Here is a 21305-nt window from a genome sequence, read left to right on the forward strand (position 1 = left end):
GCAAGTATGTAATAAAATATCTGAGATTTAGCATAAAGTTACACCAAATAAGTATGAGCAACATAATTAACTTATCCTTACACACCCTCCATGGTACTCAAATTCTCTTAAGAAATAGTTTGACTTAATTACACATTTCATGTCTCTAGTTTCTTGATTTCGCAAATTTCATTTCCCAAATTTCCTACATGAATATGATTCTTCACTGTTTTAATTTAACATCTAATAATCAACCGAAAATATAATGTCACATTATTTAGATATGATATTTAACATCTAATACTCGTGGGAAAAAAATTAGAAGATGAAGTTTTCTGGATTAAATATATGGATTTTTTGGGTTACTAAACATATATGATTTGGAAAAAAGTTATCTATTAACATCTAAATATTCAACAAAAAATACTAATGTGACAATATCACATCAACAAATTCACATATACCATACTATCACATTAATATTATCATTAAATACATAAGTTAATTAATAGATCAAAATTACATAATTAAAATATTAAATAAAATTTGCAAAAAAAAAATGCAATTCATAAAATTGAGAAAATAAAGAAACCAAAAGTGCAATAAACCTAATAATTTTAACTTATACCAAACACATTAGACTATAATTTATCATTGTCATTGTCCACGCTCACGTAATCATGGGATCAAGTATGCAAATTAACATATTATTTTTTTTGCCTTTTTTAAATGAGGGATAATGATAATGGATAACAAGTTAATACAGGCACCAAATTGTACAATTAAAAATAAAACTAAAATCGAATAATTAAAAATTAAGACCCACATCAAACTTGTGCCAGAATTCCAACTCCACATCTATGAATGTTAACAAATGAACCAAAATTTACAAATAAAATATGAAAAACCAAAATCACCTAAAAACTATACTACCAGAACCGAAAATACAATTAAGCCCAAATTATTAAGAGTATAAATAATTAACATTGAAGAAAATAAAAGCATATAATTCTATGATTCCCGATAATTTTAAATGCATATGAACTATTAAGGTTTCAAGAAAGCTGTCACACGAGACCTGTAGCAAACAGTAATTTCTCAATAATTGGTTGTGTTGAAAGAAAAACTAGAATCATGCTGGATAGAAAATAGAATTTAAAAATTTCAAAACAAAAGAATCAGAGAAAATAGATCCATAAGCATGTTGGTTCCTCCATGCAAAATCAGGTAAGGCTTGTGAAGGGCTTATAGATGAGACTAGAAATGTGCTAAAGAAAAGCATATATCACAATTTTCATGCTCCAAAAAAAGCATATAATTCTATGATTCCCGATAATTTTAAATGCATATGAACTATTAAGGTTTCAAGAAAGCTGTCACACGAGACCTGTAGCAAACAGTACTTTCTCAATAATTGGTTGTGTTGAAAGAAAAACTAGAATCATGCTGGATAGAAAATAGAATTTAAAAATTTCAAAACAAAAGAATCAGAGAAAATAGATCCATAAGCATGTTGGTTCCTCCATGCAAAATCAGGTAAGGCTTGTGAAGGGCTTATAGATGAGACTAGAAATGCGCTAAAGAAAAGCAAATATCACAATTTTCATGCTCCAAAAAAAATTGTATAATTCAATGTTCTCTGATATCAAAATGTAATATACAGGTGAGAAATTTAGAACGGAAAAATTGGTATATCTCACCTACCAATTCTTGGCTTAGTATATTATCACTGGGACTTACCAAGTTTCTTATATAGCAACAACTAAATGTTCTCTCGGGTAAAAGAGGTGAGGGATAAATAAAACTTAAGGCTCAAAAATTTAATTAAAAAAATAGAAAAAGAAAACCTGCAACTAGCACCCTTCAAAATCGTTAGCACCAAATATCCCCACCGAAAACAGTTACTAATTTTCCTTTCTCATTCTTTGGCCGCATTTTTATTTACACTTCAGATCAGGCCAGTGTTCATACGTTCTGCATCAGAGCACACCATGTGTGCATATGAACATTATCGCATCAAGAAAATGTTTTCCAGCCTAAAAATTAGAGTTCCAATTGATCTGTGCAGGCTGAGGCTGCTGATAAGATCCTGAAGGGGGGCCTACAGTTTCAACGGGCCCAGCCACAGCCTGAGACTGTTGCAAAAGGGTTGAAGGTGAAGCTATTGTCTGCCCTGCTTGATACATACCAGCAAATGCCCCCTGAGCAGCCTGTGTTGGGGGGAAGGTGAGATGTTGTCCCTGAGGGCCAAGGTTATACAGAGAATTAACTTGCAAACTGGACATGTCTTGGCCTGGAGCAGGTATCCACACTGCAGAGCCTTCACTCTGCAGCAAAAAAAAAACATAATATGATTAGGAACTCCAGAAAGTCCAAGAATTTCATTTCAAGCTGATGAAGCAAACATAAACTCTTGACAAAATAAGATTGATACTATTGAAAACCAGGGACCAAAATATGGAACAAAATTTCCTATTTTATCAAGAAATATGCATGGGTGAAATAAAAGGACATTAAAAAGGAAGTAAACCAACCAGCTGTCCTGTTGTATAGATCTGGTTTTCCTTTAACTGAGACACTACCAGATCTTCATTTCCAGTGGAGCTTCCAGTATTAACTGTTTGACCTGGCGCATATCCTACAGGTGGAGTGATAAATGATCCAGAAGGAATTCCAATATGAGCTGCATTTCCTGTGTTGGCTCCAGCCTTGAATTGAGGGAGAGGGAATTTGATCCCAGCAGCTGCTGGTAGATACATGCTGCCAGCTGATGGTTGTTGAGGGAAACCATTGTGGTTTAAAAATTGGTGGATTGGAGACACATAAATTGGAGGGTAATAGTGGCCATATGGGAAGAAATTAGCAGGGTATGGTGGCCTGAAAATAGAAACCGACTGTGGAGTCACAGGTATAGAATTCTGCAGGGGTGGAGTTGGGCTAGGGGACACAGCCTGAGAACTTGCATTCTGCAATACAAAGTAAAAAAAAAAAAATAGAATCATATAAAAGGAAAAAATATAGTCATAATAAATAATATATGCACTTGGCAAAGAATTTTACATTGTCATCCAATTACAAACAGCTATGTATGATAAATTTGTTGACATTTATAATAACTACTTTAAAAGTCATACCAAGAATAATTTACTTTTTACAGATGTTAATCCTTTCTACTTGAATGAGTAAATTAACTTCGGAAAAAAAAATGTTAACCTTTTTACTTTTTACAAGTTCATGAATGGAAATAAATTTAAAAGAACAAAGGGTCAATATCAAAACATCAAACCGGAAAAGAGAGCATTCAAACACAGGGAGATTCGGTTTTAGTAAATATTAAGCAGGGGAAGATCTTAAGAAGTAAAAGACGGAGAAACTTACAACAAAGTTAGGAAAGCGAGATGTATCTTGTGACTGAGGTTCAGTTCCCTCAAATTGAACTTGCTGAGTGCCTAACATGGAGGAAATGAAATTCAAACCATAGTTTTGAGCAGTTTGAACAGTTGGAATTTGTTGGCCTTCAGGAGCCAACAAAACCTCCTTCTTTGACTGATCAACCTTTGTGTCAGTACCAGTTATAGGATTGCCATTTGTAGCTGGTGCCTTTTCAATCAAATAAGATGAAGAATGTGGATAATCAAGATGATCTCCTTGTGCAGTCAAGGATGCACTTTGATTGCTATATCCAGACAAGAAATACCATCAAAACAAAAATTACATGAGCACACCATGACACAAGTAATAACTTTGGTAACAAAGAAAAATCAATTAATTCAACCAGAATAATTCATAAAAGAAACAATAACTCAGCCTTATGATTGACAAAGAGCACGGAAAAAGGTATAATATTATCTCCAAATAGAACCTTCCCACTTTCCTAGTACTATCTTTTAGGCAGATTATAGTTGTTTTGTTAAGAAGTTTGATATAAGAGAACAAAGCTAGGATAATACAACCATTAAAAAGAGCAAGAGGGAACATACACACACACAGGGAAGGAGATAAAGAGAGAGACGTCTGTTATTTGATATGCAAGGCAAAAGCACATAAGGAGCAAATGAATTACAAACCTTGAAGTTGCAGCTTCGTCACTCAATTCAAGGGCAGGAGAAGCATTATTGTCACCATCAGTTTCACTGTTGGACTTTTCACTTGGGCCTAAAGTATCAAAGCTTCCAAATGTCAGACCACTTTTTAAAGCCTTGGATACTTGGAAATGGTTTGGAAAAGTAACATGTTGCCTCAACTCTGCTGAAGATTGCACACAAGCTTCTGAAGTTGAAACCTCTGTGGTATTAGCTGTTTTATAAACATGTATGAACACGCCAAAAGGCATTATAAGGGATATAATTAGAGATATATTGAAAAGAAATGAGAGAAAAATTGTAAGTAAATAAATAAGTGACTCTAGATTGTCAGGATGATTCCTTCCAGCATGGAAGAGTATCTAAGCAAGTAAATTTGGGGGTTAGCACACAAAAGCAGAACCCATACAAGTGACATGCTTATTTAAATTATAGGCTTAGTCATGCTGCTTCTCACTTAAAATACCTTCAGAAATAGTTTCTAAGGTTCTTCTCCTGACCTAAGTCCTCCTATTTCTGTGGGCTTTTCTTCACTATCTCTTCTGAAAATTTACATTGTCCTCCTTTCTAGTAGGGAGAGCAATGATAGTATCCATATGGTAGAATTGTTTGATTGGAAAATTCAAGGAATACTTCAACCCAGTACATTGAGGGAAACAGGACATAAAGCAACCCTGTTACTCATAAGATTAAACAGATATAAACAAAACTTTACCTAGAGGTGACTGGCTACCAGAACTGGAAGATGGCCTCAATGAATCATTTGGGGATGGAGATGGAAGTTGTGAGGGTTCAGATAAATGATTATTTTCAACTTCATTTAACTTCTGTGGGGAATTTGTTTTGCTTGCTGAATTCATGGACCCATATTTTTCATTCTTTGATGCCGATAAATCATTAACTTCATGAACAACTTTACTTCCTCTAACATGATTTGGTCCAGCAGATATTCGGTTGCTCACAACTTCCCTACTAATAGCACCACTCACACCAAGACTCCGGGAGACAGATGATGCCACTACAGGATCCAAAGAAGAATGAACATCGGATACAGAAGTTTGAAGTTGATCAGAACTTGACACAGACATTCCTTGGTCAGAGCTGGTAACTGAGCCAAAGGTTTGAGTAGAGGAGGATGCTGCTGCAACAACAGCTGCTTGAGGTTGGACATTTTCTTGATGGCCAGTGTCCTTAGCAGCTGAAGTACTTTTAGGTACACTAACTATGGGAGATTGGCCACCAGAATCATGACCTGACTTCCCATTGGATTGATTTGCAGCACCTTGGGGTGCAACAGCTGAAACTCTGCAATTTAAGAAAAATGATTTTGAAGAGGATACATATATCTAACTATAAAAAAGAATAAGTAATCATGCCAATAGTGACACTGGTGTATTTCTCATCACACCAACAAACAACTTTATATAAATGCATTTAGCAATCCAGGTGTACAATCATAAGATATAAGATGTTATCAAGTTGATCATGCAGGTCAAACTTCAAGCAAGTTGATTATCAATAAATAATCAAAAATTAAGTATGCTCTTAATTATTCTATTCATTGTAGTTATTATTATTAGACATTGAAGTTATGAAATAAAAAAAGAGTACAATTTGATTTTTAATCAACATAAAATTTTAAGCATGACTTCAATGTGAGATTTGGCTAGAATTTTAGGCACAAAACAGGAAAATAAGAGTGATGTCATTTTTCACCTTTCTGTCACTTCTTTTGGAGTCTTGCTTTGCTTTTTTATCAAATACATAAGGAATAAATAAGCCATTTCTTTCCACCATACATTTTCTCATAATAAAAAATTAATCTGGTGAAATAAACAAATTAAAGCAAATATGAAACGAAATTGCTACCTTGTAGCTTGAGATGTTGTATTAGTCTTAGTTTTCTGTGAAAATGGCTGAGTAGAGGGAGCATGACTTCTCTCTGCAATGTGATTGACTCCATTTTCCCTTCGATTAGCTTGGTTCCTCCCACCACCACCATCTAACAACAGACATCAAGACAGGGTAACAACTTTCAAGTTAATAAACTAGTAGGAAATTTGATGATGCTTAGGACAGGTCTCTGCACTAAAGCAGTTCATCTTATAAAAATAATCAATGAAAAAAAAAACTAAAACAACATCAAAGGATAAATAGTGGCAACGGAAAGGTACTTTATCATGACATGCTGGATTCAAAAGGAATGTAATAGGGCTCATTAAGCAGCAAAATAAAAGCATAATTCTTAATATTCAGATAAAAAAACTCAGTAAGAAGGTGATTGAAGGAAAGGATCACCAAGTGATAATATCTTTAAAAAAATATGGCATTCCAAAAGTATTGTTCTTTCAAGAGACAGGGAAATGATGGTTTCCAGGTAACCATTTGTGGAAACGAAACTCCATAGATGGAAGAGACAAGTAAGTTAATAACAAAGCCCAAAGTCAAACCTCTAAAAGGTGGGGAAATTGTACCAGGAAAGTTAGAGGAATATCCTCCAGAACCACCCCTTCCCCCCCTCCCTTGTCCGCCTTGCTTTAACCTAGGCTCATCAGAAGCTCTGCTGCTCAATCCCTGCAACAATAAAAATAAAAGAAATTTCTCAGGCTAATAAAAAAATATTAAGGAGAAAAAGATGGGACAATGCAAGCACATTTACTTATAACTGCAAATATACAACTACAGAACACACAGAAAAAAGTAAAACCATATACATGCAATTATAAAACAAGACCCAAGTCTTTTACTCTCAGCCAATAATATCACATGATCCCACACTTCATCATAGGCAGGAAGTAGAAACCTATACCAACCACAACTGTTCAAACATTCATAAAAAGCAAGGATTCTTATAGAATCTCAACATGGAGTTGCCAATCACAGTGCTCATAAGATGACACAATGGCAACTCATGACACAATGAAAGCTTGCCTAGCAGCTCACAACAATCAAAATAATAAATAGACTTCAATATAGTGGACAAACAGATAAAAGATTCGTCCACTACAATTGATCCCCTCAATGGCAGAAGAAGTACCAAATTAATCCGATTCAGCAACTCAACTTTCAAGAGCAAGTAAGGAGGGACGGGAGAATCTTACCTCCTTCTTGCGGTCACGTCTCCTTCTCACCTCATGAAAAGTATCTGTGAACAAAAAAAAAAACACTCAACATTAAAAAAAAGAGAGAGAGAGAATCTCAAATATGCCATAACACATTTCTTTTCAAGAAATCCTAAATGATTATAGAGTGTTGAAGCCATTAGTTAAGAAACACGTGTGAGCGAGAGAGCCTGAGAGATAAGATACCATCAAACACCAACAATATCATTAGATTATTATTATATTCAACTATTATAGCTAATTCCTCGTCACATAAACAAAACCCTACAAAGGTACTAGCTTTTATCTCCCCGAAGCGCACTGATACACAATCTCCTTGTTGTTCCCAAACATTGAACAAAGTTTCAATGTCCAAAGAGCCACAGGCACACACAGACGCAGCTCCCCTCACCTCAGCTTCTTAAAATATATTTTTTTTATAAATAAAACATGAAAAGATGAAGTGAAGTTTGAACAGCAACCCTAACAAACAGAGACAGTGAAAGTGAAGCTTAAAAAGTGGGGGAAGTAGGGGAGAGAGAGAGAGAGAAGAAACGGATCGCAAAGAAGATAAGAGACCTAAATAGAGAAGCTTCTGAGCGGTTTCATTGGGATCCATGGAACATTCACGGAGGACGGCGTAGATTTCGTCGTCGGTGTGCTGCTTGCCGGTGATCTCACGGATGTCCTGGATGATTTTGCGTACATTGTTTGGGATCGGAACCCTAGCACAACTCGAAGATCCACCACCGCCGCTCATCTTTCTGTAACACACCAACGAAGAAACAAAGAACACACTGTCTCTGCTCCCCAAACTTATATATTTTTACTATTACAATCAAAACACAACTCAATCACTTTGAATCATTAATATACGCCAATTCCATTACTATGCCTATTTTTTTATTTTAAATTTCAATAATAACTGCTTCAAAATCTCATCTATTTTATATTTGTTTAGGCTTAAATAACAGTAGGTCCTATAAAATATTTTCTGCATCCTGTTATAATTATTGTAAAAAAGAATATATTTATCCAAAACTAATTCTTATTTTATCTGTTCAATGTAATATTTATTATTTTTTTTATTTGTATCAGTTGTTGTAATATTAATGATATGAGCCAGAAAAAAATAATTAATAATAAGTACATTGACTTTATAAAATTTATATTCTTTTTTATTTATTTATTGATTTTTTTTATAAAAAAACCAAAAATAATAATTAAAAATAAGACAAATAATCTAATTCATAGTATCAATAAAAGTGATTAAATTTATTGATTTTAATTAATAACATCATAAATTTTAATTTTATTCTTAAATTACTCGTATCAAAAACTTATAAGTTATACTTATTTTTAAAATGATAGGTTTTCAAACTAATTAATATACCTTATTTTCTTAATAGTCTAATAAATATATTCATTCTCATGAGAATTCAATATATATCAACAGATCTCATGAAAGATTAAGAATAAAAAAATTAACAATTAATACATTTTTAGACAGTAAAATTTAAAAAGATAATCATATGTTTCTTATAATTGGAATAAAAAAAATATTATTTTATGTTTCTTATATAAAAAAAATTAGTGATAATAAATAAAAATTAAAGTCTTAATATTTAATTTAAGTGTCATATTTAATATAATTTTTAATTAATTGGCTGAAAATTGCATTAACAAAGTATTAAAATTAGAGTCATGTGTATGTGAATTAATCAAATTATACTAGTATAACTTATATCATTTAATAATTTAAAATTGTACAATTTTATTGAAAGTTTCATTAAAAATTCATTTCGCATGGATCTTATTTAGGAAATTTTTTATTAATACCAAATTATTGTATAGCTCATTTATGTACATCAATATTTATTTATATATGTTTAAAATATATAAAAATATAAATTATTTAATTATCTTATTATCATTAATTTAAATAAAATTTATAAAAACAAATAATTTATGAGTCTTGTATGAACTTGAATTATTAAACATAATTTACATATAATTCATTTAATTATAGGATAAAAAGTGTTATGATTTTCTTTGTTAACGTATTCATATTTTTCGTTGGGATAGTTTCGTTGACCTAGTAACACCAATATTTCAATCATCATGAAGGATTTTGGTCAGGCTAACCAACATGGCTTCTTGAAACGCCATACAACAATACTAGAACTAAAAAATCAACTATGTCAATTATCAGAATTAGAGAAAATATATGAGAATCATAAATTTGTACAATATTAAGGTGTGAAAGAGAAAAGTTCATAAATCATAAAAAGTTATTTTTTATGACCAACTTCTTATGAAAAAACATATTTGTGTCGATTTAGGTGATAGAGATTCAATTTAGAGAGAGACCATAAACTATAATTGGATTGTGATGGTAATTTCGAAGCAAAGCACGATGATGAGAAAGAGATCATATGGACGAATTAAGTGCCTTGATAGACTTTGATGTTAAAGTTAATAAAGACTTAAGATGGAATGTTGTCTTAGTTATGATACCAATGTTTGCTGATTTATATCATGTTTATGGCAGAAAAATCAATTATCCAATTGTAATCACACATATGATGCGTGACCCAAAGAGGAGTGTCACACGTTCAACATGAATACCTTCTTAGTTTAGTCGAGAAACTTGTCTCTCTCGACGGGATTATGATATCCTTGAGAGTGACTGATATAGGTGAGAACGGACACTTGATTCTCATGGTCCGAGTTATGTTTGTATCATAATTTGCATGAAATTAAGGTCCCACTTCTAGATTAGTTATCCTTAAGTCGATTATTTTTTTGTAGAAGTTGTTGACTTTTATGTGTTTAAAGTGATTTGACCAATTTGTATAAGTTGGGTTCATATGATATCGTGTATAACTCAAGTTTGTATGATATTGAGATTTCTCTTTCAGAATAATATTGAACCTGAATGACAAAAAAATTAATGAATTTATTCAATCCTTATTTAAGAATACAAGGAAAATAGCTTTGGATACTTCTAATAATAATTTCTTTTGTATTGATCAAAAGTGTTTTATGATAATATTGACAAAAAAATAATCATTTTTTCAATATTATTGTGAGACAAAGAAAAAGGACACGTATAACGTATAATATAATATTATCATAAATTAAGCAGGATTATTAACTATAACGTAAATTTTAAAACTTTAACCTATTAAATAATTTTAAAACAGTAAACAAAATTGGCGAAAATAATTGTTGGGCTCTGAAGTAATTGGGCTCAACTGCTAAAGTCCAAAAACTACTGACCCAGGCCTGTTAACTGTAGTTTCGGATGAGTGACAATACGACATCGTTAGAATTGTGGGAATTGGCAAAGTGCGAAGTCCACGACAGTTGGTGGTAGCTGATTGCATCTGCATCTGTTTGTGTTCGACAGAACAGGAACCTCAAACCTTTGTGTCGAGAATCTTAGCCATGGGTAGCAACGGTTTGAGGTACGAAATCGCACAAACCGCTTACATCAAATTCATCCTTCACTCCCTCAAACACCCAACCTCCGCCGTCAACGGCGTCTTGATCGGTCGCATCTCCGCTTCCAACGACGTCGTCGAGATCGCCGATGCCGTCCCTCTCTTCCACTCTCACATCCCTCTTCTTCCCCAGTTGGAGATATCTCTCATCATGGTTCTCCCTCTCTCTCTTCTATAGGGCTTTATCAATTATATATTATTTTTCATTCAATTCTGACCCCATATTGTAATTTACAAAATTATGCACAAAGATGTATACTTTCTTAATCAACATGCAACCTAATCAACTGGGTTTATCTTTTTTTCTTCTGGGCATCTATTGATTTTCTGTTTGCTTTGTGTTGCCTGTAGTTTTCTGATTTTTTTTAAATCACAATTTTTTTTTGTGAGATAGATAGAGGAATATTTTTCTGCTAAAGGGTTGAACATAGTGGGCTATTTTCACGCGAATGAGAGATCCGATGACAATGAGCTTGGTGGTGTGGCGAAGAATATTGGTGACCACATATGCCGCTACTTTCCCGAAGCCGCCGTTCTATTGGTTTGTTGTTGAATTTTTATTTTTATTTTTTGCTAATTTTGTTTTTAATTATCTTATTTTGTTTATCGTCTTTCTGTTTTTCTTCAATTATTCGCAGTTAGATAACAAGAAGCTTGATGCTTTGAAAAAGAGCAAGGACCGTAGTGCCATAATGCAGGTTAGCAATTTCAGTACTGGATACCGCTTTCATTAAGATCAATAATCATTGTGTTTATCCACTCCATGAATTGTATTTGGGCTTCTTTAGATGATACATTTGATCAAACCATCAAATGTATAGAATTGAAACCATTCTGATCTATATGAATATAGAAATCCTCAAGGGCTTTTGTCAGTGGACTAAAATAACCCCTTATTTTTAATAGAATCATGAAAACCTGTGGACTCGTTAGAATATGATTTAGATGTGAGGGGTTTCATTGGTTGTAACTTGTATCATCTTGGATGGCTAGAATTCAAATTTCAGGCTTAATGTCATGCTTCAATTTCTCTTGTTTTCATCATAGCTCATAAGTCAAAAGAGAGGAATATTCTCATAGGGACTCAGATATTATGAGGTACCTAAGTCCCACCTCAAGTAGTATGAGATATTCGGTGAAGTACTTAAGTGGCTTGGTTTACATCAAGGGTCAACCCTTAGCCCCTACCTTTTTACCTTAATTCTGGATGTCCTCACGGAACAAATCCAAGAGATAGCGCCGAGATGCATGCTCTTTGCAGATGACATAGTCCTCCTTGGAGAGTCGAGGGAGGAGTTGAATGAGAGGTTGGAAACTTGGAGACGAGCTCTAGAAACACATGGCTTTCGCCTAAGCAGAAGCAAATCGGAGTATATGGAATGTAAGTTCAACAAAAGAAGGAGGGTTTCTAACTCAGAGGTGAAAATAGGAGACCATATTATCCCTCAAGTCACACGGTTTAAATATCTTGGGTCTGTAATACAGGATGATGGGGAAATTGAAGGGGATGTGAATCATCGCATTCAAGCAGGATGGATGAAATGGAGAAAAGCATCGGGGGTGTTATGTGATGCAAAGGTACCGATCAAGCTAAAGGGAAAGTTTTATCGGACTGCGGTAAGACCGGCGATTTTGTACGGAACAGAATGTTGGGCGGTCAAGAGCCAACATGAGAATAAAGTAGGTGTAGCGGAGATGAGGATGTTGCGGTGGATGTGTGGTAAGACCCGACAGGATAAAATTAGAAACGAAGCTATTAGAGAGAGGGTTGGAGTAGCGCCTATTGTAGAGAAGATGGTGGAAAATAGACTTAGGTGGTTTGGGCATGTAGAGAGAAGACCGGTAGACTCTGTAGTGAGGAGAGTAGACCAGATGGAGAGAAGACAAACAATTCGAGGCAGAGGAAGACCCAAAAAGACTATAAGAGAGGTTATAAAAAAGGATCTCGAAATTAATGGTTTGGATAGAAGTATGATACTTGATAGAACATTATGGCGAAAGTTGATCCATGTAGCCGACCCCACCTAGTGGGATAAGGCGTTGTTGTTGTTGTTGTTGTTGTACTTAAGTGGCTTGGTTCTCTCCCCCTGCCAACCTTTTAACAGCTAGCTCTTAAGGCTTCATCCAACATTCGTACTAATTATAAAGATTCCTTGTCATTTGTTTCTTAATGTTACAAATCTTATGGTTCTTTCAAAAACACTTTTTTTTTGGTGTTATAAAAGAAGAAATTCGTTATCTGCTTGTTATATAAGTATGGTTCCAACTTCCTAGGGTTTATGCTATATATAATATATGGTTCCCCCATATATAGAGTCATTTTTTAGTTAGTTACATTAACCAAGATTGCCTTTTTCTTATGGTTTAGCTTTATGTTAGGGATACATCTAAGAACTGGAAGTTGGTTCAGTCAGATGGGAACAATCGATTCTCTCTCAAAGAGCCATCAGCAAATCTAGTCTTGTTGGACTATATTGCATCTGAGAAGTGGAATGACATTGTAGATTTTGATGACCATCTCGATGACATAAGCAAGTAAGTGCTTTTGGCTTGCAGTATTTCTTTCTTTCCATAGTATTTTATTTATCTGTGCAGCTATAACTGACTTTACATAATACATATTCTGTTGTTTTCAGGGATTGGGTAAACCCAGGGCTTTTCAACTGATCCCAGCCCCTTTGTCTCCATTTTTGCCCTATTTACTTTGCAAGTGGAGGATATTGAGGCTTATTATGGTGCATATGCTGGATTCTCAATGATGAACATTTAGGGACTATATTTTGACCCTAGGAAAGTTGCTTCATGAAGCTTTTTCAGTTGTATAAGCAGGATATTTACCACCAGTCCGTAAAGGATTTTGGTTGCAGAGCCTCTCCTTTTTTTTTCCCTCCTTGGATGTAGGTATATTTAAGTGGATTTTTTTAAACTTTCTTTTTGCTTTGTTTGTGAGTTGTGACGAACTTTGTTACTTGGTAGAAACAACCAAACCATCACGGCCATTATCTTTGTTAATCCAATGGTTTTCTTATGTTTTTATGGTTGCAACGCGTTTTCTTTTCAGATTTATGTTTTGTAATGTTTTTATTCATAAGATAAAATAAAATTGGGGTGTACATGACAAAGGGAGTGGGGAACAGTTATAAGTGATTACTCGGGACCAAATGATTAATCTTCTGAAAAAATGTTCCTTTTCTGATCAATATGAAGCGTACAAGTTTGAGCAGGATTGGTAAGCGTGTGATATGCAAGTAGTAGCATTAGGTAACAATGCCAATGAGGGTGAGGATGTTTTTATCAAATCGGTTTCCCACTATTTCAGATGTTTGTGGCCACCGTGAGTTTGTTGTGTTTGAACAAATTTATAATTATATTTTTTTATATTATTTAAAATTTTAATATATTATTAATTATTCAGTTTAAATTTTATAAATGTATGTTAGTGAATAAATAATTTATATAATTCACAGGTATTATAGTTGATTTAAAATTTTATTAAAAATAAAATAACTATTAAATCGTTATTAATTAAATTATTTGAACTAAATGAACATGAAATGTCACGTAATATTATTCCATAAAATGAAAAGTTAGGTATATATACAGTAGATGAATGGATGGATGAAGGTGAGAGAATAGATGGAGGTCAGAGAAGAGGACATCCATGAGCAATTACGCCTGGAGCTGTGGGGCATTTGGCCAAAGGACAGTGGTCATCAGCATCTTGACCCCACCATATTGGACCAAAAACACCATAATTTTGAAGGGCAAAATAGAGAATGACACCCATGAAAGCAACACCAGCATCTAAAGCAGCTGAGAGGATGTAAGTGTGTCTAGCCCACCATGCCTTGAACTTGCTGTAAACGTAGAAATTGAAGAAGATTCCCACAAATCCCCAAGTTATGTAGTTGACGGATCTGGCTGGTGGGATGCCACCACCACCAGCAATGATTAAGGGCATATTGATGAGCTCAATCCACTTATGGTTTGGGAATTTGCGAGCAAGCAGCCACACTGGAACAGGAGCAAGTAGGCCAATCAGGAAAAACCAATTCATCCCAGGGTAAATCCCATCCTTGGTAAACATTCTCTGTGGTCCCACTACTCCCCAAATGATTGAAGCATTGTAAAACACTTCGTCCCCAGGGCATGTCCATGGACTACCAGCTGGCAAGCTTGTTTCATCACATATGTGTGGAATACTTGTCAGAAGCCACCATGCTGTGCCAAAGTACACACCTGAAGCCACTATGGTACCTACCAACTGAACACAAAATTAACAATATTTATTTATTTGTCTGATCACCTTTTTTATGGAAAAAGATCGCCATTTTGATTTCTCAGCGATTAAAAAAAAAGTTGTTTTAGACCATATTTGCATGCATTTACATCCTATCATATCCTATACCTACCTGCACAACGAACATAGATTTTGGAGGAATTTTCATATAGTGGCCTAATTTGAAGTCTTGAAGGAACCCGAGTGCTTGTGACATGCTGATGTACCCATAAGTCTTGAAGGCTACATTAGCAAGTGGCCTTCCTGGGTAAATGTACCCAATTATTAACTCTGTAATCACGTTGAGTCCGACTTGCTGCAAAATAAGAAAAATACAACCTTTTGAAAGCCATACAAAACAAGCAAGGCATTGTTGCATTTTGCATGCAAAAAACTTTTCTCTACTTGGACAATATTGGACGTTACCGTGTTTGTTGTTGCTTGAATGACCCCAATTGGCAAAGTGAAAACTAACGCTATTACAAGAGACATTAGGACTCCCCACCATGGCAATTGGAGTTGCTTGCCAAAGCCTTCACAAGTTATCAAAGATACAACAATCATTAGAAGCAAAATGCTAACAAACCACCATTCAGGTACTTGTTCATAGTTTCTCTTCATAATTCTCGTGTGCACATCTCCAAGTTGTTGTCCTTTTAGTGCAGATGTTGTCTTCTTCCACATCTGATAAATCGTTCTTTCAAATAGATAGTCACAAGCATAAAGTTAGACGGTTTATTATAAAAAAAAAATGGAATGTAAATTTAGATACACTAGTGAATCATATTGTTCTCCAATCAAAGTTGACCAAGTTGTATTTTATCTTAAGAATCACTGCCAACCTTTGAATTGGAGAATAGTATCATCAGTACCAATAGATAATAATTTTATAGGTGTTTTAATGAAATCTTTTATTACATGGTCGAGGTGAAACTCTAAATCCAATTAGAAAACAACACAACTATGGAATACCATCTAAGTTTTATCCATGGTACTATATTTAAATTTTATCACTAACTAAACAAAGCTTACTTTCCATGGAAGAGGGCAACATGGGCAATAGTAGCAGTCAGAGTTGCAAAGCTCAATCCATAGTCGAATGCAAATGTGATACTGAGATAGAGCTTGCTGTAATTGTTATAACTATCCATATCAATGTCAAAAGTTTTATCATTCAAAACCCGAGTGACATTATATGTTGCGCCAGAGGAATCAAATGTGTGAGAACTGATGATGGGGAACTTCTTGGCATCATATAGGTTGTTCCAATAGGAAATGGGAACCAGAACATACATAAACAGCACAAATCCAACCAGAATGTTGATGATGGCAAAGCCAGGAACAGCCAAAGGACTCCCCAAGAAACCAGCCACAGTGTTCCAGTCCAAGCCAAATGAACCAATGCCAAGGCCTTTCATGCCCGAACCAATTTGCTGTGCAGTGATGGAGTTTTTCCAAACCAAGCAAACAAAGGAGATTGTTGTTATTGCTTGGAAAAAGTAGCCTGGAATAACGTAATAAGCAAAGCTTGCTACAAAGACCAGGAAAAAGAATTGCAGCCTTGTGTTTCCTCCTTTAGGCCTTTTCTCCTTTTCATGAAATGCCCTGTCATTATCACAGACAGAATATCCCAAAATTAAAAGTTTCATGTAATTAATCCTTTTCATTCACATATCCAAAAAAAAAAAAACGCCAAAAATCACCAAACAAGAAAGAATAGTTAAATTTAAATACCTGAATAGAGACACTTGGACAAGGTTTGAAGGCCACCACATGTACGGGGAATCTACAAGACATTTCCTGAAAATCCCAGCCCATCCATAACCAAGCATCTAAACATTCAACGACACGGTTTAGCAGATTTCATTTTTCTATAATAGAACTCTATTATAGAAATTTTGATTGTAAAATACAAAGAAAAGTGGATTCGATACTAAAATAAAATAGATATCTATAAAGATAAATAATTTGAAACAAAATTAATTTAAATATGAAAATCTTATTTTAGGGGGGATTTTTTGTCTTTTGCTAGAGTCCGAGTCCTATTCTTTCTTGTTTGTGTAGAAATAGAAATATTCTAAAAATATCGATAAAATAATCTTTTTTAACCCTTCTTCAAACATCCTATATGTTAGTTTCTATTTTATTACATATAATATATAGTTAAGAGAGGGGGTTAAAGAAGAAGAATGAAATGGAGTTTTCTGAAATATCGGAAAAAGTTGACTAACCATATTTTTGAAAAATGCTTGTTATTTTGACTAATAGCCTTAAAAGTAAAAACAAAAAGAAAAAACAAGTTTTTATATTCTTATATTTCATTTTGGAAAATGCTCTTCAGTGCCAAAAATATTTCGTGAAAAAGTTAAGAACAGACGTGATTGATTAAAAACTTAAAACAAAGATAATGTAAAAAATCTTTTTTTATGAATATCCCTACTTTTCGTAATCTATTTTTTTAAGGTGTTTTTCATACTAAATAACATTATTGTTTCATTTTCACCTTTTTTTTTTTCTCTATTTCTCTCTTCATCTCCCGTCACATCATTTATGGGTTTCTCACTCTCTCTTTCCACCCATGCACCATATATACCATTAACTTTTTTTCCAACAAAAGATGTTTTACTATATATTGAAGGAGCAGAGTAATGAATAATGATTAGTAATGAATGTTGACCTGGGTGGAAAGTGCTAAGAGAAAAGCGGCAAGTGGATGGATATTCCTGTGGTAGAAAGCCTTAACAATAGTGATAATGTTGATGGCATAAACACCACTAGATCCAGCGCTGGCAAAGATGGTGATGAGTGCATGTTCCTTCAGATTGAAGGGGCCAGGGTTCAGGGAGAAAGACCATTTGGTCAACGGGACACGAATTGGTTTGGTGGGAAGTGTTGCTGCCATGAGTTTCCCAACTGGGAGAGAGAGAATCTGTGCTGAGACGGAGGAGATGTAGAGAGGGTTGGTTCTGTAGCCGAAGAATTGGTTCACAAAGGAGAGGATAATGCATGAGGCCAACCCCAGAGTCCATGTTCTGAATGTCAGTGCTGGCTGTGTTGGGTCGTCGGTTGTTGGAACGGTGAGCCTCACTTGCTCAATAGGAGAGTCATCTACCTCCTCACTTTCATCTGCAACAACAAAACCAACATATAAGATTATTTAGATAATTATGAAATAAGGAGAAAAGGAAAAAGATTCCAAATTTTATCTTTTTCTGTTAACAAAAAACAAAATAATATCTATCGATAAAAGAAAATTACAACAACAACACATACAATACAACCTTCACCGTATAGCAATGTTGAAGAAGAAAAACACACACGTACGTACACGCTAAAAAGGATACAGGCATATACAAACAACACCACAAATACAAATTCAACGTGGCTCTGCACTCTTGTCTATGATCAAGAGAGAGAATATCTTAATAAATATTCACCAACTTCGATAAAATTACAAGTTTTCTGTGGATGAACTTGAAAAATTCTTTATTGCAAATTTCTTGAACAAACTTAAAAAACCACTCCCTTTCACTTGGTTGGTGATCCCTTTCAACAACAACAACACAAAAAAACCGAGGAGACAGAATTATTTGTTGGTAATAGACAATTTCACGCAAGCGGAATAGAATTATCATGGACCATAATGTTTTTTCCGAACATTTAATGCAGTTTTTTATTTAAGGTTCAATAATTTCATACCAATTAATTCATTCTCATACGCACGATAGTAACACCAAATAGCATATATGTTACAGCATGATAATCAAAATAAACTATAATGAATGTTAACTGAGTATATAAGACAGACAAGACAACGTAGGAAATATGTTGGCAAAAATGAAGGGGTGTAGTAACAGTAGTACCAGGTATGCCAAGTTTTGAGTCGTGCTGATTGTCGACGACCCCAGCCATTGCACCGGGATCTGGTTCTTGAACCCTCCCTCTCTCTCTCTCTCTCTCTTTCCTCGTTCACCCACGCGAAGACCTCACGTTGTTGGTATCATTTTATAGGGACGTGTGCACTAGCTAGCATGCCGTTCCAGAAAACGTACACATGTGCCTCCTGGACCATTCAGTGGTGTTAATTCATTCATGTTTGACGTAAGCATGATCAAATCAACTACATCATTAAATATCACAAGAGATAAATAAGGCGGATTTTAATGTTCTATCCTTATATTTTAGCAAATCTTGTTAATGACTCTAAGTTGACCTCCAAAATTGATTCTATATGCTCTAAGGAGTAAATAGAATTTGACTTTCTTCTCTCTCACTTTTTTTAGCCCGTCTGTTATGAATGAGTTGGCATAAAGGCAGTTTGAAATAATTTTTTTTGAAAAAATACTCATGCACATTTTTTTGATTAGGGACTCATGCACATTTGATATTTGATATATTAGTCTTCAATAAGATTAACTAGTACGTGTATTGTACATATTATTATTTTTAATTTACAAAAGACTGATTTTTTTTTAATGAAAAATCAATTTAAACCTAATTAATATATCAATATAGCAAATATGAATTGGAAATATTTTCCTTTTCTTTTTATTGTAATTTTAAATATTTTAAATGTGATGGTTTTTATTCTCAATAATTTATTTATTTATTTTATTATATATATGATAGATTGATTGATGATTGATATCATACTAAAAAAAAATAAGAATATTTAAGGAGATGGAAAATGTAAAGAAGGGTTTCATAATTTAATAGTACATTTTTTTTACATACCACAAATATCCTTTTTGATTTCTTATTTTCTCCATAAATATTCTTTACAAAAAGCAATCTTAATCTTAGTACTACCATGCAGGATTCAGAATTTGATATCTCAAACAGTTTGTTTTATTTTTAATGTCTGTTTAAAGTATATGTAATGAAAATTAAGCACTAGGTGCATTTTCATAAAATTAATCCGAATTCTTTTAAAGATTTGGAAAACAGCCGCCAAACTTGTAGTTTTTTAATATTAACTTTCAAATTTTAAATGAAACTTGCTATAATCTCCGTATATGTACAGTGTACCTGTCCGAATGTAATTTTTAATTTGAGTGAACTATCAGTAGGCCGAGGGGGTACATAAAATACATAACTTAAATTAAGTTTTATATTACCAATAAAATGAGTATGTGTGAACTGAATATCTTACTGGAGAAATAGAAACAATAAAATGAAAAATGGCATACTTTAAATGATGCTATAGTTTGATTTCATTGGTAATATGACGAAGTCCCAAAGCTGAGTCCTCTACACGCTGACCTTCCTTGCCATCTAGCTTTCTGGAATTTGTGATTCTCTTTGATGTTTGTTAAGGGATTGCAAAGCTGTTGGACAAGAAAGCAAGAAAGTGGACGTATTCAACAATGTATAATATTAATGCATCGAATTACAATCTGGTAAAGAAAGTTAGAAAAGAAGTACCCACTTGGCTGCATTTATCAGATTTCCATTCAACACCATTGGGGTCCATGCCAACATTAGTGGCAGTGAACTTTAAGATGCAGGGTTCAGAGATAAGTCTGTCTAAGGAATTTCCATTTTAGTGAGGGGAGAAGCTATATATGTACCTTCTTTCGCTCGCGATGTGCATAGGTCTATAAGTGTTTCTCAACCGTCATGGACAAAAAAAGAGTTAAAATATGTACGTGATTTGTTAAACAATATGTGAATTTTATATTTGTTTCTTAATAATATTTTTTTTGAATATTGTTTGATTCCTCTTTAATTTGTTATTCTTCTTTGGAGGTTTAAAGGCTGACGGACAATCGCAAAGAACATGCAAAATATATTCTTCTAAGGAATGACAATGACAACAAAAAGGAGAACCCAATCCCCATCTTAGTAGGCAATCTAGCATGAGCTGTTTGCCAAATAAACACTCGGACCCTCTCACTAGTTAGAAGCTACCATTTTTTTTTGGTATTTAAGCTTCCATTTTTTCCTCCCAAAGCCTCCATTATTTGAATATTGAAAATTATTATCCTTTTATATGCACTTGAAACAAAAAAATTGCCTATTCTATCACGTACGGAAGGAAATTGATTCTTTTTAAATTTGTTTGGATGATTTTTTTTCACGAACTGATCAGTTTGGTTTGATTTACGATTTATGTTTTTGAAATCGATTCAAACCAACCAAACCACAACACTTATATTACTTTAGTGTTATGTGTTTTATGTGTATGTCACTTGAATTTCACAATGTTATCTAATGTTATGTATATAAATTTATATAGTGTATATCACTTTTTTTTAGACAACTTTTTTTAAAATGTTTGATTTAAAATTGATGAAAATTGGACAATTTTTTATTATAGAAGGTTTAACATATTAATAAGTCTTATATATTGTTATTA

At 33.8% G+C, this 21305-nt stretch overlaps 3 protein-coding genes across 5 annotated transcripts; 1 reads left to right on the plus strand and 2 right to left on the minus strand.

Moving 5' to 3' along the window:
* Positions 1–1579: 1579 nt before the first annotated feature.
* On the minus strand, positions 1580–8002 carry LOC114384750 (GBF-interacting protein 1-like). Of its 2 annotated transcripts, none has more exons than XM_028344517.1 (9): positions 7742–8002; positions 7163–7206; positions 6536–6635; positions 5931–6063; positions 4777–5366; positions 4047–4275; positions 3358–3655; positions 2514–2945; positions 1580–2306 (listed from the first exon to the last, which is right to left on the minus strand). In XM_028344517.1, exons 1-9 carry the CDS (start codon positions 7920–7922, stop codon positions 2016–2018), a joined length of 2298 nt encoding a protein of 765 aa, XP_028200318.1. In that variant the 5' UTR covers positions 7923–8002; the 3' UTR covers positions 1580–2015. The 2 variants fall into 2 exon arrangements, with proteins under 2 accessions (XP_028200318.1, XP_028200317.1); XM_028344516.1 differs by having other exon boundaries at positions 6512–6635.
* A 2497-nt stretch (positions 8003–10499) lies between these two features.
* LOC114383005 (ER membrane protein complex subunit 8/9 homolog) lies at positions 10500–13713 on the plus strand. 2 transcript variants are annotated; one of them, XM_028342575.1, is made up of 5 exons: positions 10500–10822; positions 11063–11209; positions 11307–11366; positions 13037–13203; positions 13305–13713. In XM_028342575.1, the coding sequence occupies exons 1-5, from the start codon at positions 10613–10615 to the stop codon at positions 13333–13335; spliced, it is 615 nt and encodes a 204-aa protein (XP_028198376.1). In that variant the 5' UTR covers positions 10500–10612; the 3' UTR covers positions 13336–13713. The 2 variants fall into 2 exon arrangements, 1 of the variants encoding a protein (XP_028198376.1); XR_003660367.1 differs by having other exon boundaries at positions 10505–10822; positions 13048–13203.
* A 499-nt stretch (positions 13714–14212) lies between these two features.
* Positions 14213–20523, minus strand: LOC114382987 (oligopeptide transporter 1-like). Its single transcript, XM_028342550.1, has 9 exons — positions 20376–20523; positions 20137–20274; positions 18811–19010; positions 17625–18073; positions 16682–16779; positions 15980–16552; positions 15374–15644; positions 15081–15263; positions 14213–14932 (listed from the first exon to the last, which is right to left on the minus strand). The coding sequence occupies exons 3-9, from the start codon at positions 18857–18859 to the stop codon at positions 14312–14314; spliced, it is 2244 nt and encodes a 747-aa protein (XP_028198351.1). The 5' UTR covers positions 18860–19010; positions 20137–20274; positions 20376–20523; the 3' UTR covers positions 14213–14311.
* Positions 20524–21305: the final 782 nt, after the last annotated feature.

Source organism: Glycine soja, chromosome 14, assembly GCF_004193775.1.
Source record: "Glycine soja cultivar W05 chromosome 14, ASM419377v2, whole genome shotgun sequence".
NCBI lineage: Eukaryota > Viridiplantae > Streptophyta > Magnoliopsida > Fabales > Fabaceae > Glycine > Glycine soja.